The following is a 16205-nucleotide window of genomic DNA, read 5'->3' on the forward strand; positions in this document are numbered from 1 at the left end:
CAAGCCTCTTTTGATGATGCTAGGGCATACAAGGAGGGGAAAGACATATATGAGGGTTGGTCCCTGCACACCTATCCTTCTAAAACTTTAACCTCCTCCATTTCCCACCTCAAAGGATATTCTAGTGTCAATTAGATCCCATCCCTTTTTGATGTTTTTTCATATCCAAACCCCATATCCTTCCCTCACTTTGCAAGGTGCCAAGGACACCAACCCCCGTTATCCTCTCCATACTTTCCTCGAATGACCTTTTTCTAATAGGGCTTCTTCATTTGAAGCATATCTCAACACCATTTTCCCTCCATGAAATTGGATTGTACACCCCAAAGAAAACCCAAACAAAGCCATCTTTGATACTCCCAAAATGTTGAAATTGAAACCTCCTCCCACCTCCATGCCTTTAGGCTCCAAAAGCCTCTTATCCTAGAAGACTACCACTCCCCTGACTGCACCTCTAGCTTCTAAATTCCCAATCTTAAAAACTTCCCACACCTAAGCTCCTCAATATCTCCATTGACATATTCTGAATTTCTATTTCTTGTAAACACACCAAAGTCTGTCCTCTGTGATCGAATGGGAACTTTGTAACATTCCTTTGTCTTTGTCGTTTGCTCCTCTAACATTCCAAGAAAGAATTCTTAACTTCATTGGCAAATTATAGCCAGTTCCCACCCTTTCTTTCCATTCTCTTTCCCTTCAGCTTTTCCTGTCTTGTAAGTCATGGAAAATTCCAACCTCCTACTTCCCTTTCAAATCAGAAAGAACAGTTTTTCTTCTTCCGCTTCTCACTGATATGGGCCTTTAATTCCTTTCTCTCCTTCATCTTTTTAAGAAGAGCCAAAATTTCTGGTTCAAATGCTTTTGTCTACAAGCCCAAGAAATTGTTGAAATGCTATTCCATCACCTGAATGAAATATTACCTCCCCTTATCCTTCCACCATCTAGAAGAACTGGAGGAAGTTACTGTGAATTTAGATGAAAAACGATGGAGATGAGGAAGAAAATATTTGATTCTTCTGCTATCTAGCAAATGAAGTCTTTGAAATTGATAATGAATTCTATTAATCTGACTTGGTCCTATTGTGAATATCCAAAAAGCTTTTGATGGAACAAGATTGTGTTTTTACTGATAAAATGAGATATAGGAAAGAGGAATGGGAGGTCCCCGCTTTATAGTGGGGAATGGGAGAAAGGTCAAATTTTGGAAGGATTTGTGGTGTGAGGACCAAGCTTTGAAGGATGCCTTCCCTAACTTATTTAGATTGGCGGTCAATAAGGATCAATGGGTATGCGATGCTTGGGAGGAGGAAGGAGAGGTGGGAAGCTGGAATCCTATGTTCTCAAGACGCTTTAATGATTGGGAAATGGAAGAGGTGGGGGGCTTGCTCCGAAAAATACACCCTTTGGTTTTGCATAGTGATGTGGAGGATGTTTTAAGCTGGAAGATTAGTAAGAATGACTCCTTCTCTGTTAGATCTCTCTACCGATCCCTCACATTTACCTCTAGTGAACCTTTTCCTTGGAGCATTATTTGGAGATCTTGGGCTCCCATGAGAGTTAGTTTTTTTGCTTGGGAAGCGTCTTGGAACAGAATTTTGACCACTGATCAGCTTAAAAGAAGGGGCTGGATTCTACCAAATAGATGTTACTTGTGTAAAATGGAAGAGGAAACTAGTGACCACTTGCTCCTTTTCTGTAAGAAGGCTACAATGTTATGGAGCTTGCTTTTCTCCCTTTTTGATGTGCAGTGGGTCCTGCACTCCTCAATCAAAAGGAATTTGATAGCTTGGCATGGTGCTTCTGTGAGTAAGAGAAAGGAAAAAGCTTGGAGGGCTGCTTCCCTTTGTTTAATGTGGACATTATGGAAGGAAAGAAATGAAAGAGTGTTCAATGACAATGAACCTACCGACCAAGCTATAAAACTCTCTTTTTTGTACATTTTTGTGAATTGGGGTAGGGTATATTTAGAGATTCATTCTTTGTCCTTGTTTGACTTTATAGAATGGCTTTTGTCTAGATAGAAAAAAGGTTTTTCTTTTTGGCCTAGCTCCTTGGGCGTTGCTTGTATACTTCGTGTGTACTCTTTTCGCCTTTTCTAGGCTTTTCTAATACATTCTATTATTTGCCTATCAAAAAAAAAAATAGGAAAGAGGAAAACCTATAAACTGATGAAAATACTAAGTCGTGGAGGACTGGTTGTTTGAGAAAAGAACCAAGGAGACATGGAAGTTTGATGTCTTTCATAACCAGTGATTCTCTTTATGCATCATGGGAACTTGGGTTGGAGGGAAGCTGGCTTGAATCAACATTTGACTGCAACATAAGAATAATATTTTAAATTTGGAGGAAGGAGTTTGAGAGTGAGAGGCTGGTTTAGGGTTGGTTGGTTATAGGGTAGGGTTAAGTTAAGGACACCATAAGATTTGGGAGGAAATTTGTTAGGAGATATGCCACCTTCAGTTGACTACTTGATGTCCTTGGTTGGGCATTATGAAAACTCTGCAGCTGAACCAAGTCATAGAAGATTCAGTTGAGGTTGTATAGAACCATATCTGTAGATACAGTGATTTCATTGAAAAGGTAATGTACGTGTTTATTGTTTGGAGCTTCCTGATAACTATTGAGTTATGATTAGTTATTGGATGTGAGGTCTTTGGTTTGGAGTATATTCCTTGTACTGATATTTTGATAAGCTTGCTACTTAGAAGATGAGTTTTTTGGGATAAATTGTGGGGAGGCTGGTCCTCGTGAAGTATATTGACTTGTTTGATGGTTCTTCACAAGATTTTGATTGTCAATTTGTAGGATAGATGTTAGGGCTGGGTGTTTGTAGGTCTCTTCCCCTGACTTTGTTGAGGAGCGAGGAGTTGAGTGGTTGAATTGTTTTTTATTTTTGTTTTGATTAGAGTTGAATTCCTTTTTGTTTGTTTCAGGTTGTTCCAACAGTTTTTGTGTATAAATGATTTAATAAGCATTTATCCTTAAAAGCTCTTATTTTTTTCAAAAGAAGTGTTTCTAATCTTTACCCAGCTATCACAACTGATTTTTAGGATCTTGCTATTTAAAAGTGCCTCCTAGAGCTGAATAAGTGCTCTGATAATCTGAAGTAATTGATGCCTAGTGTAGTCTTCGAAGTTTGATCAAGCATGCAATTGATTTTGAAAATTTTATTTTATTTCTGTGGTAATCTGAATGGTATATTGTGGCAGCTCAGATGTTTTCTCTTATCCGGAGGATGATAGTGTTTTGGACCCCCTTCTAGCACAGCATTTGGCATTTTTTGGTATTGATTTTTCATCATTACAGAAGGTTAGTCTTTCTTTTGATCTGCATTTATCCTTACAACTTTTATATACATGGAGTTGCCTTCGTTAATACATATTTAAAATTCAATTGTGACCTCTTTGTAACAAAATATTCTTAAGAGCCTGGAAAAACTAGATGTGAGAAATATACCAAACATACCCTAAGAAAAAATCTTGCATGCAAAAAACCATCCAAGTACTATTGGATATGAGAAGCTCAAAAAAAAATAAAATAAAAATCTTTTATATCATACGCCCAACCATTAAAGCATTGTTAATCACTATGTTAAAGGAGCCTATGAAAAAATTGTTAGTCCATGGGCCCATGCTAAAAGAAAAAATTTCTGAACATGGTTGCCCTCACTTAAGAGGATTGCCTTTCAGAGGCTTAACAAACAACCTCTGTTAAAGTGGCCAAAAGGGGCAACCCTGGCAGATAAGGGAAGTATACATAGGATCACTAAAAATCATCAACCAACACTTAGAAGGATCCCTCACTCAAACTTATCAACAAAATAAAGAGGAGACATTCCTCCTTCTCCAAATGCATCCAAAGGTCATGTTACTATGACTAGCAAACAATTATATCTTTAAGCTTTAAGGCAGAGAGCTCAATCTCTTAAAGAACTCTTTGATTCCTCTCTTTCTCTGAACATCGGAAAATGCACTAAGGAGACATCCTCCAAACTTTATTCCCTTTTCCTTGATAGCTGAACATAAAAATGAATTTCTAATTCTCATTACTGCAATGTACACATGATCTACTATCATATTTATATATACAATGGTCTACATTTATTTAAGGGAATGACCTATTTACAGGAATATGGATAATAGTTTCCAATTTTCAGCCGTGAATTCCCTAATTCTCAGCAGTGAATCTAAACCGATCCACACCCCCTCAAGTTGGCTCGAAAATATCATTCATACCTAGCTTGAAAGTTATGCTATTGAACTGGCCCTTGTGTAGCCCCTTAGTAAAAACATCTACCAATTGCTAGATTGTAGGAATATAAGGCATGCAGATAAGTCCACCATCTAAATTCTCTTTGATAAAGTGTCGGTCAACTTCTATGTGTTTGGTTTTATCATGTTGAACCGGATTATGTGCTATATTGATTGCTGCTTTATTGTCACAATAGAGCTTTATAAGCATAGGACTTGTCTCTTTGAGGTCTTCAAGTAACTTTTTCAGCCATAAAAGTTTGCAAATCCCATGAGATGTTGCTTTAAATTAAGCCTTCGCACTACTTCTAGCTACCATAGTTTGCTTCGTACTTCTTACTCCTTCAAGTCACTAGGTTGCATCCAATCAATGTATAGTAGCCTGATGTAGATTGTCAATTTGTTATGCTTCCTTCCTAATAACATCTGTTTAAGCTTTGATTGGTGAGTGGCCATGATTCTCGAACATTAAACCCCTTCCAAGTTTCCCTTTTAAATACTTGAGAATTCAATTGGCTGCTTCAAAACGTTTTTCACTTGGTGAGTGCATAAATTGACTCACTACTACACTCATTGCAAACGCTATGTCTAGTCGGGTATGAGATGGATAAACGAGTCTTCCAACTAACCTTTGAAATTGCTCCCGATTTACCATCTTATTTGCACTTTGTGGTTGTAGCCTAAGATTGGGCTCCATTAGGGTTTCTACTTGTTTGCAACCAAGTAAATTGGTCTCCTCAAGTAAGTCAAGTACATGCTTTCTTTATGATACAATATTCATTCTTAGACCTTGCAAACTCCATGCCTAAAAAGTATCTTAGAGCCACAAGGTCTTTAATCTCAAATTCTCTTTCAAGGAACTTCTTTATGACCTCTAGCTCCATTATGTCATCATCGATAAGGATAATGTCATCCACATATACAATGAGTATGACTATCTTACAAGTAGTTGAGTGTTTGTAGAACAACGTGTGATTGACTTGACTTTGTTGATGTCCATACCTTTTGACAACCTTGGTGAATCAATCAAACTTACTGAGGTGACTAGGTCTATAATGTTTACTATGGGGGTTCCAAAGTACTTTTGGGATGAGGTTTTTCCCACGACATTTTACTTAATTAATATGATGCCCACCAAAGTCTTGAAATTTGGCATCCTCTAAATAGATTACTAGCCATTTTCCCACATATTTGCATTTTTACTTCTCTACATCTGAAAATCTTTGGTTGCACTACATTTGTCCACATCCACAAACAAAACTGTTCTAAACTCGATCCTCAATCAGAAAAGTGTGTATTTGTTGATTATTCTACTTAAACAAAAAAGGTACAAGTGCTATAATCCTATTTCAAAAAAGGTACACATTACTTGTGACTTCTTTAACTTACATACTTTTCTAGCTCCAAGCATGCTTTTAAAACCTGGTGGTAGGTCCATGAAGACCTCCTCCTCTAGCTCTCCATTTAGAATAGTATTCTTCACATCAAGTTGAGGCATCGAGCGACTCAAATTTGCAGCAAGGATAGTAGTACGCATATCGAATCAGCTTCTGCAATAGGGGCAAAGGTCTCCTGATAGTCAATTTCATAAGTTTAGGTGAATCCTTTGGCAATAAGCCTTGCCTTGTACTTATCAATGCTTCTATCTGCTTGCTATTTAATCATAAATACCCATTTACAACCCACAATTCTTTTATCTCTTGGTAGTTCAACAATTGTCTAGGTACCATTCTTCTTAAGAGCATTCATCTCTTCCATGATTGTCATCCTTCATTAGTGTGACCCAAGGCTTCCTATATAGTTTTAGGTAGTGAAACACTAGAGAGATTAGAAGTAAAGGCTCTATATAGTTCTGAGAAAGTTTATAGTATGAGACATACTTTGTGATAGGATGCATAGTGCAAGAACATGTGTCCTTTCTAAGTGCAATGGGAACATTGAATTCATGTGAAGCAATGTCTAGATGACTAGATTTAGGAGTTGAACATAGGTTTGGCAAAGAGATACCTGTTTCGTTCAAAGGGCCACCATTTGGAGGAGTTGTTTGGCTTCTGTTCAGCTGTGACTCTCCATTTTGATTATTTTTCCTTTGAGAGTAGACACATAACTCAGTTTGAGTTTGTTTTTGTAGTGGTTCTCCCCCTGGATTTGAATCCATAATGCTTGGTCCATTAGGGAAAGGTTGGATAATGGGTAAAGGTTCGGCGGGTAATGTTTCTGAGTGGTATTTTTGTGGGTCACTCGATAATGACATGGGTAAGGTCCCATCACTTCGCAAAAAGGATCTTCTCTCTCAATGCTCCCCCTTTAAAGATGATTTTTGGTGAAGTAGGGTTGGTTTTCAAAAAATATCACATCCATAGTCACAACAAGTTTATTTGAAATAGGATTATAGCATTTGTACCTTTTTTGTTTTAGAGAATAATCAACAAATACACACTTTTTTGATTGAGGATCGAGTTTAGAACTGTTTTGTTTGTGGATGTGGAAAAATGTAGTCTAACCAAAGATTTTTAGATGTAGAGAAGTAAAAATGCAATTATGTGGGAAGATGGGTAGTAATCTATTTAGAGGATGCCAAATTTCAAGATTCTGGAGGACATCATATTGATTAAGTAAGATGTCGTGGGGAAAACCTCACCCCACGAGTATTTTGGGATCTCCATAGTGAAGATTATAGGCCTAGTCACCTCAAGTAAATGACGGTTTTTTCTCTTAGTTGTACCATTTTGTTGTGGAGTATTAAAGCATGTGGATTAGTGGATCATTCCCTTTTCTTTAAAGTATCTACTAAGAATAGAGTGGAAGTATTCCTTTCCATTGTCAGTTCAAAAGACTAGTATTCGAATGTAGAACTGGGTTTCAATCATGGAATAAAACTCTTTAAACACTTCCTCGACATCGGATTTTTCTTTTAAGAGCTATGCCAAATAGGCGTTGGTATGATCATCAATGAATTTAGTAAACCACTTGGTTTTGGTTATGCTTGTGACTCAAGAAGGTCCCTATACATCACTGTGAATTAGGTAAAATGTTTTGGATTCTTGGATAAGGATGAGGCAAAGAATGAACATGGTGACGTTTAGATAACTGGCAAACTTCTCATTGAAATATTAAAGGATTCAAATTTTTGAATAGAGTAGGAAATAATTGTTTCAAATAAGAAAAATTAGGATGACGTAACCTATTCTGCCATACCATTATTTCGTCTTTAACAGGAATAGAAGTCACACTATTACTTGTAGCTTGAGCTTGTCCACCTTTGAGAAAGCTGTTATCAAAATAATTTTTTTGATCAATAAGTATATAATTGTATTGCAAAGAGGCGCTAAAATAGCAATCCAACAAATTACAGTATAAAGGAACTTACCCCCTTACAAAAGGGCCCATACAACAAGGGAAAAAACAAAAAAAAAAATCCTCTCCCTTAACACATACACACCCACTCTATAAAATCTACTAAGGTCGAAGGACCATCTTTTATCCACAATTTGGTTTCCGACTACAATAAATACACAAAAGATACTTTCAGCTTTTGAATGGACAGCCCGCAATCCTCGAAAGCAATTGAATTTCTGGCTTTCCATATAACCCAAAACAAACATAACGGTCCCAATTGCCACGCCACCTTCCTCTTCTTTCCCACAAAAGAGCCCCTCCAACCTAAAAGGGTTTCCTTGACTGAAAGAGGAAAAACCCAAGAAACTCCAAAAAAAGAAAGGAACAACATCCACACTTCCCTTGTTTTTTCACAATGAATGAGAAGGTGGTCAATTGACTCCTCACACGTATGGCATAAAAAACATCTATTTGCCATAACCCAACCTCTCTTTTGCAGACGATCCAAGGTTAGAACTCTCCCCCAAGAAGCCTCCCACGCAAAAAAGCTTAGTTTGGGCTGCACACAAGAGTTCCAAATAATCTTCGAAGGGAAAGAAGCAAGAGACCCCGACTGCATAGTCCTATACAAAGATTTTACCGAGAAAACCTCATCCTTTGATTCCATCCACTTCACCCTATCCTCCTCATCCACCCTAACCTTCTTCCCTTCCAAGCAACAAAACAACCTTTCCGCTTCTTCCAACTCCCAATCGTTGAAAGGTCTATTGAAACAAGGGTTTTAACTTCCCCTCCTTTCTCCCTCGGCTGTCCACACTTCATTTACCCAAACCTCTTTGTTCGAAGCTAAAGCATATAAAGAAAGAAAAGCCTCGCACAAAGGGATGGTTTCGCACCACTTGTCTTTCCAAAACCTCACCTTCTCACCATCCCCCACCACAAAGCCAAAAGAAGGGGTTACTAGATGTCCCATTTTACTTATTGCCTTCCACAACCCGCCTCCCTAGTCTCACAAGATCTCCACCCGTATTTCCCTCTAATCACTTGGTTCCAAAGTGCCTTTCTTTCATTTGCAAAGCGCCACACCCATTTGCCAAGGAGAGCCCTATTGAAAGCCCCAAGACTCTTGACCCCCAACCCTCCGCTTCTTTTGTCTAAACACACAATTGGCCACCTTACTAAGTGCGGTTTTTGCTCAAGAGCCCCACCACCCCACAAAAAGTCCCTTTGGATCTTCTCCAATATGATTCTAACCACCCTAGGCATCTGGAAAATAGACATAAAATAAATCAGCAGATTGGACAAGGTACTTCACACTAAAGTAATCTTCCCCCCTTTTGAAATGTACTAACGTTTCCACATAGCCAATTTCTTTGTGAATCTTTCTTCTATTCCATCCCACGCTGCAACACATTTAAGCGGAGCACCTAACAGCATTCCTAGGTAAGTGGAAGACAATTTTCCCACCTTATAACCGAACTCATCAGCCAACTCATCCACATTCTCAACTCTATCAACCGGAATCAGCTCACTTTTCTCCAAATTTGCTCTTAACCTTGAAATTGCCTCAAACCACATTAATAGCCAACACAAGTACAACAACTGATCCTCCTTTGCTTCACAAAATATCAACGTATCATCAACAAACAACAAATGCGATACCTGGACCCCTTCGCCTCTTCTTCCCCGAATCAAACAACGCGACGAAAAACCCCCAACCACTGCTCTCTTTAGCAAACAACTAAAGGCCTCCATCACAACTACAAATAAGTAAGGCGATAGGGGGTCTCCTTGCCTTAACCCCCTTGAGCTTTGGAAAAAACCAGTAGGGTTTCCATTTACCATAACTGAATACCTAACAGTGGATAAGCATCACTTTATCCACCTGCACCATCTTTCCCCAAACCCCATCTTCTCCAACACCGCTAAAAGAAACGCCCGGTCCACATGATCATAGGCTTTCTCAATGTCTAATTTGCAGAGAATCACCCCTCTATTGCTTTTCACAATGGAGTCAATCGCTTCATTAGCAACCAACACTGCATCCATGATTTGCCACCCCTCCACAAAAGCATTTTGGGACATTGAGATCACCTTAGCTGTTATCAAAATAATAGAGTCCATCAATCATCCTAGACTTGCCAATCATCCTCCTTGCATTTTTACAAAACAGTTAGAATCTTTGTTTAATTTGCTAATTGACAAAAGATTGCTAGAAAGATTGGGAACATGGAGGATGTATTTGAGAATTAGATTTTCACAAATAATTATAGAACATAGGGAATAAGTGGTAAATAATCATGATTGATTGGTCATGTGATCAGATGCACTAGAATCAATGATCTATGGTATTGAATTTAGGGAACTAGTAAATGCATTACTTGTTGGAGCCAAAGAGCCAGAGGGTACACTTGAAAGTTGGACATGATTCATCATTTTGGAGAAATACTCTAGTTGTTCTTTGCTAAAAGGAATCTCGATTTCTGCTATAGCTTGCATTTCACTGCCAATCTTTTCTCTAGGTTTTCTTTCCTTTTAATTTTTTGGTTTTCCATTCAATTTCCAACACTTCTCTCTAGTGTGCCAAGGCTTGTTGCAATAATCATACCAAACCATGGGCTTTTCATCAGGATTCTTTGATATCTGGGTTGCAGGTCTTTGATTGTATGTTTCTGTAGCAGTTTTATTGGCTAGTGTAGTAGGTATTAAGTAATGAATTCTCACTGTTGAACAAATTTTTTCCCATCATCACTCCCCTGTGACTTTCTTCTCATCTAACCTCAGAGAATGCTTTACTGATTGAGGGCAGTGACTCTTTTCCCAGAACACGACCTCTCACTTCATCCAAATCCATGTTCAGGCTAACTAAAAATTCCATAACATGGTCCTTCTCTACAGTCCTTTGATATTGAGCACTGTCTTTAGCACATGCCCATTCAGGGCCATAAAACTAGTCAAGTTCTTGCCATAAACTTTTCAACATATAATAAAACTTGTTTTTTTTTTTGATAAGTAAAGCAAGATATATTAATAAAGAGGCGGAAAGTTACAAGTATACAGGGGGTATACAAAGCAACAACCCCTCACAAAAACCAAAAAAAAAGAACAACAAGGCTCACCACCCCTTAGTTGGACGCCAACCATTCCAAAAACCCTATAAGGGACATACGCTCCTCACCAATATACAATCTAGCCCAACTCCACAAACTACAAACAAAAGAATTCTTAAGCTTTTGTATATCTAACATTCCCCCCCTAAAAGCTAGCCTATTTCTTTCCTTCCAGACCGTCCAAAAAATACACAACGGAATGGATTTCCATATCTTTTTCCTTTTCTTTCCCACAAAAGGGCCCCTCCAGCTAGTTAAGACCTCCTTTACAGTTTCTGGAAAAACCCACTGCACACCTGATAACCCAAGAACAATATGCCACAGAACTCTGACCACTATACAATGAATAAGAATGTGATTTACAGTTTCTTCTTCACAACCACATAGAAAGCAACGATTGGGTAGCTGCCATCCTCTTTTCTGAAGTCTATCAAGAGTAAGCACCCTCCCCCAAAGTAGCCTCCCAAGCATAGAATGAGACCTTGGTTGGAACTGAATCCACCCAAATGCATCTAGAAGGAAAGACAAAATCATTGGGTCTTGCCACCAATCTATAGGCTTCTTTAACCCTAAATTTGCCATTCCTTCCTCCCTTCCAACAGACTGCATCTTCCTCCATAGAAGGCTTGTAATCCCTCAGAACATGCAACAAGTTCCCTATCATATCCATCTCCCAATCATTAAAGTCCCTCAAAAATCTTAGATTCCACCCCCCTTGACCAAATTCTGATCCCACATCTCCTCCACCATCGCATTCCTATGAGCAGCCATAGCAAATAAATGGGGAAATTTTGGGACAGCCTTGTACCCTTACACCATACATCAGTCCAAAAATTGATTTTGCTTCCCTTGCCAACTATGAACTCCATGTTATCCCAACACCAATCGGTTTCCTTCCATATTTCCTTCCATACCCCCACACCAAAAGCCCCATAAGCCCTCTTTGCTCTCCAACCATGACCCTCTTGCCCATATTTCGCTGTTATCACTTGCTTCCAAAGATCATCTTTATCATAAGCAAATCTCCAAATCCATTTACCAAGCAAGGCTTTGTTCAAGAGCACTAGCTTCCTTAAGCCTAGTCCTCCTTTGCTCTTATCCTCACAAATCGCCTCCCACTTGATTAGATGAGCTTTCCTTTCCATACTTCCCCCTCCCCAAAGGAAATCTCTTTGAACTTTATCTAATCTCCTAGCCACTGACTTAGGCATTCTGAACAAAGACATGTGATAGATTGGCATGCTAGCCAAAACGCTTCTTATGAGAGTGATTCTCCCCCCTTTTGATATATATTGCCGTTTCCATCGCGCTAGTCTTCTTCTCACTTTCTCTTCCACCCCATCCCAAACTGAGGTGGCTTTATTAGGAGCCCCTAATGGCAAGCCCAAGTACTGAGAGGGTAGAGAGCCCACCCTACATCCTAATTCCACTGCCATCTCCTCAATCTCCTCCACCACACCAACTGGGATAATTTCACTTTTGTCCAAGTTAATCCTTAAGCCTGAAGCTACTTCAAACCACAAAAGAATCCAGCTCAAATATGTTAAGTGCTCTTTGTTAGCCTCACAGAACACGATTGTATCATCAGCAAAGAATAGATGGGAAATTTTTAGATTGTGTCTCCTATCCCCCTGAATAGTGCACCCTGAAAGGTAGCCCCCCGTGACCGCCCTCCTAATTAAGGCATCTAGCACTTCCATTCCCAAAACGAATAGGTAAGGAGATAATGGATCCCCTTGACGAAGCCCTTTAGAACTCGAGAAGAATCCAGCTGGAACCCCATTAACTAGAACTGAAAACTTGGCTGAAGATATACAGCTCCACATCCACCCCACCCACTTTGAGCCAAATCCCATTTTGTGAAGAGTCTTCAGCAAGAACTGCCAGTTGATGCTGTCATACGCTTTCTCAATATCCAACTTACAAATGAGCCCTTTCTCTTTTCTTTTCTGCCATGAGTCTATCACCTCATTCGCAATTAAAGAAGCATCAAGGATTTGCCTACCCATCACAAATGCATTCTGAGTTGGGGCTACCACTTTGTTTAACACTCTCTTGAGTCTATTAGCTAACACCTTAGCCAACAATTTGTATAGCCCCCCCAGGAGACTAATGGGTCTAAAATCTCCCAAATCAGCCGCTCCCCCTTTCTTAGGAATCAGAACCAGGAAAGTATGATTGAGGCTTTTGAGAAAGGAGCTTTGCTCATGAAACTCCTTAAACATCTCCAAGATCTCCCCTTTCACAAAATCCCAGCAACTCTGCCAAAACGCCATAGTAAAGCCATCCGGCCCAGGAGCTTTATCCCCACTCATCTCCATTAAGGCTGAATGAATCTCATTTTCAGAGAACGGGATCTCAAGGCCCTCTGCTTCTTGCTGGCTAATTTGATCTAAATGGATCCTCTCAATATCCGGCTTCCACCCCAAATCTTCTGAGAGCCTCTGTTGATAAGCATTTGCAATCCCCTCCCTTACCTCCTGCTCCTCTTCCAACCAAACCCCATCAATTTTAATTCTGTCCAAAGAGTTGTTGTTACGGTGAGCATTCGCCATCCGATGAAAGAATCCCGTATTTTTATCCCCTTCCTTAAGCCAAACCTCCCTTGAGAGTTGTCTCCAATGACTTTCTTCCAAAAGGACCCATTTTTTATGGCTTTCCTTTGCTTCCTTTTTCAATTCTGTCTCTTCCAAAGACAAACTTCTTTCGCTTTCCACACGGTCCCAATAATCCACTTGCTGCAGGGCTGCACTTTTGTTCACTTCCAGATTTCCAAAAACCTCTCTATTCCAAGCTTTCAATTTCTGTTTGAGCTCCTTCATCTTTGCTGCCAATCTATAGCTAGCAGTGCCTCTGACCTCAATTTCCTCCCACCAATTCCGGATAAGGTCTAGAAAACCCTCAACTTTTAACCACATATTTTCGAACCTGAAGGGAGATGGGCCTCTCCTCAGCCCACCTCCTTCAAGCAGAATGGGAAAGTGGTCCGAAACAGGACGAGACAGCCTTCTTTGATTCACCCCACTGAACTGATCTAGCCAGCTAGGAGAAACCAAAAACCTGTCCAATCTTGCCCAGGACTGATTATTCAGGCCCCCGCTCCAAGTAAACACTCCCCCTTGCAACGGTAGATCTACCAGCCCTAATTCATCAATAATATGAGCAAATCTCCTCATGGTTGGGGTTATTCTCCCTTGGCGACTTCTTTCACTTTGGAAGAGGGTACTATTGAAGTCACCCCCTAGGCACCAGGGCTCGTCCCAGATTCCTCTAACAGCCCCAAGCTCTTCCCACAGGCATTCTCTTTCCTCTTTAGTGAATGGGCCATAGACACCCGTAAACACCCAAACAGCCCCATCTTCCACATTCTTGAATCTACACGACAGGGAGTACTGTCCCTCCTCCCAATCCACAATTTCCAACGACCTTTTATCCCAGCAAATCAACAGACCTCCCGCCGCCCCCTCCGCATCCAAAGCCCTCCAATCTAAAAATCTTCCTGTGCCTAAACTTCTCACCACCCCCTCTGACATTGGCTGGATCTTTGTCTCCTGAATACACAGTAAGTCAACTTTTTGATTCCTTATAAAAGTCTTGATAATCTTCCTCTTGGCCCTGTCATTCGCCCCCCTCACATTCCAACTTAACAGCTTTAGCTTCATTAATCTACTGCAAGCTGATCCCCTTTGCCCTGTGAAAGGCTTTTTTGCTTACACCCTTTCTCAAAATTAATTGAGCACTCCAGTCTCTTCAATTCCCTTTCAAATTTTGACTTCTCCATCACTTCTTTGCTATGAATTCTCTCCCGTCTCTTTCTTATTTTGATCAAGAAGTTCAAAATTTCCCTTTCCAACCCTTCTGTCGAAAAACCCAAAAAATGACTGAACTTGGCCAAACTGCTTTCTTCCCATCTATCCTCTTTCTCAGTTCTGACCTCTTGAAGTTCTGTCCTCTCTGGATTCCCCTCCACCCCCCTGGCCAAAATGGGGTCCTTATTGAATTCTACCAAGTCCCAGCATCCATTGCCATCCATTCCGAGACCAACTTCATTACTTTCCTTTTGCAACCCAGAATGATCGAAAGGCTCCCCCCCGGGAGTCCGATCAAAAGAATACAAGATGAGATGAGAAGACCCATATCCCCTTTCCCTCTCTATCCTTAACCCTGAAACATACCTCATAGCTTCCTCTGCCAACGCCTTGTCTGTTGCTGAAATAATGGCTTTCTCCCTTGTCTTCCTTGCTTCCTCTGGCTCCCATATGACTAGGTGCTCTCCCTCTGAAGAGCTTCCGTTGCTGGCAATTCTACAGTCCAGAAGATTTCCTTTCTCCAGGGATCTTTTACCTTTGATTTGGACCATGGACTGACTTGATCTGGCCTCTTCCAACTCAACCACTGGGCCTCTCCCGACATGAGCCCATCTTTTGGGCTGGTTGGTCTCTGGTCCACCAGGACTGGCCATCCCTTCCTTTAATGTCAGGCCCCTCGCTATACTCAGCCCACATGGGCTTTTCTTCTTCTCTTCCCCCCTTATCATTGGCTCCTGGGCCTGATCTACTTTTCCCTTCCAGCCCAAATAACTTTCCTGCCAGCCCAGCCTTTTATTTGAACTTACCAACTCCTCGGGCCGTTCAAGGAATGACTCTTGGATCGTGGGCTGAATGACCCCATTCATAAGGCAGCCTTCCTTGTCAAAGGCCCAACTCTTGGACGGCCCAGCCTCTATCCCCGCCCCCTCTTGCATCACTCCTTTTAACTTTAGGCCCAACTGTTTCGGCCCACAGACCCTTCCTTCATAACCCATGGGCGCTGATTGTTGGGCCCGGTCAACTCTCCCTTCCCAGCCCATGACCCTCTTCTGTCTCCCTGTCCCCTCATCTGACGATAGCAGCTCCTCGGTATTTTCAGCGTCCGATTCTATCTCCACGCGCGAGTCGGAGCGTGATATATTGTCATCCCTGACCTCCCCCCATCTTCGACTATCAACCCTAAATTTCTTGACTGACGGCCTGAACTCCCACCAGAGGGCAAGAGTGAACACATCCTCCTCGATCCCAATCTCCAACGTACTCGGTTTGTCTCCGCCGTCCGTCCTAACCAAAATCCTGGCCCATTGGAGCTCTTCCAGATTCTTCGTCTTCGAGTCGGTGTCAATGTAACCACCGCATTCATCCCCCACCCTTCTCAACACAGTCGAGTTCCACAACGACACAGGCAGTCCAAAGATTCTAACCCAAACCTCATTACTTTCGTTCTCCTCCTCCCTGCATCCACTCCATTGGCTCCATTTCTCGAACTTCAGTCTTATCTCTCCCATCATTTTTTCACCTGTTAGGGAAACCCTTTGCGCTTCTTCCAAATATTCGAATTCCAGCAAGATTCTGCTTCTCTCCAGTTTTGCCAGCCCTAGGCTTCCTTTCAACCCCCAAGATCTCGACAGAAATCTCCCCAATTTTTCCAAATCTTCTTCCTCTCCAGACCTAGGGTTCCAACTCCCGACAACACA

The 16205-nt window shown here is 40.9% G+C and overlaps 1 protein-coding gene across 1 annotated transcript in view; it reads left to right on the forward strand.

The window, feature by feature from the left end:
* Positions 1 to 16205, forward strand: part of LOC117909638 (ubiquitin carboxyl-terminal hydrolase 14) — a 35866-nt gene that overhangs the window by 4205 nt on the left and 15456 nt on the right. Inside the window, exon 5 of the mRNA XM_034823724.1 lies at positions 3215 to 3309. Coding sequence (XP_034679615.1) covers positions 3215 to 3309 — 95 coding nt within the window. The remainder of the gene's footprint in view (positions 1 to 3214; positions 3310 to 16205) is intronic.

This window comes from Vitis riparia, chromosome 19, assembly GCF_004353265.1.
Source record: "Vitis riparia cultivar Riparia Gloire de Montpellier isolate 1030 chromosome 19, EGFV_Vit.rip_1.0, whole genome shotgun sequence".
In the NCBI taxonomy this organism is placed as follows: domain Eukaryota; kingdom Viridiplantae; phylum Streptophyta; class Magnoliopsida; order Vitales; family Vitaceae; genus Vitis; species Vitis riparia.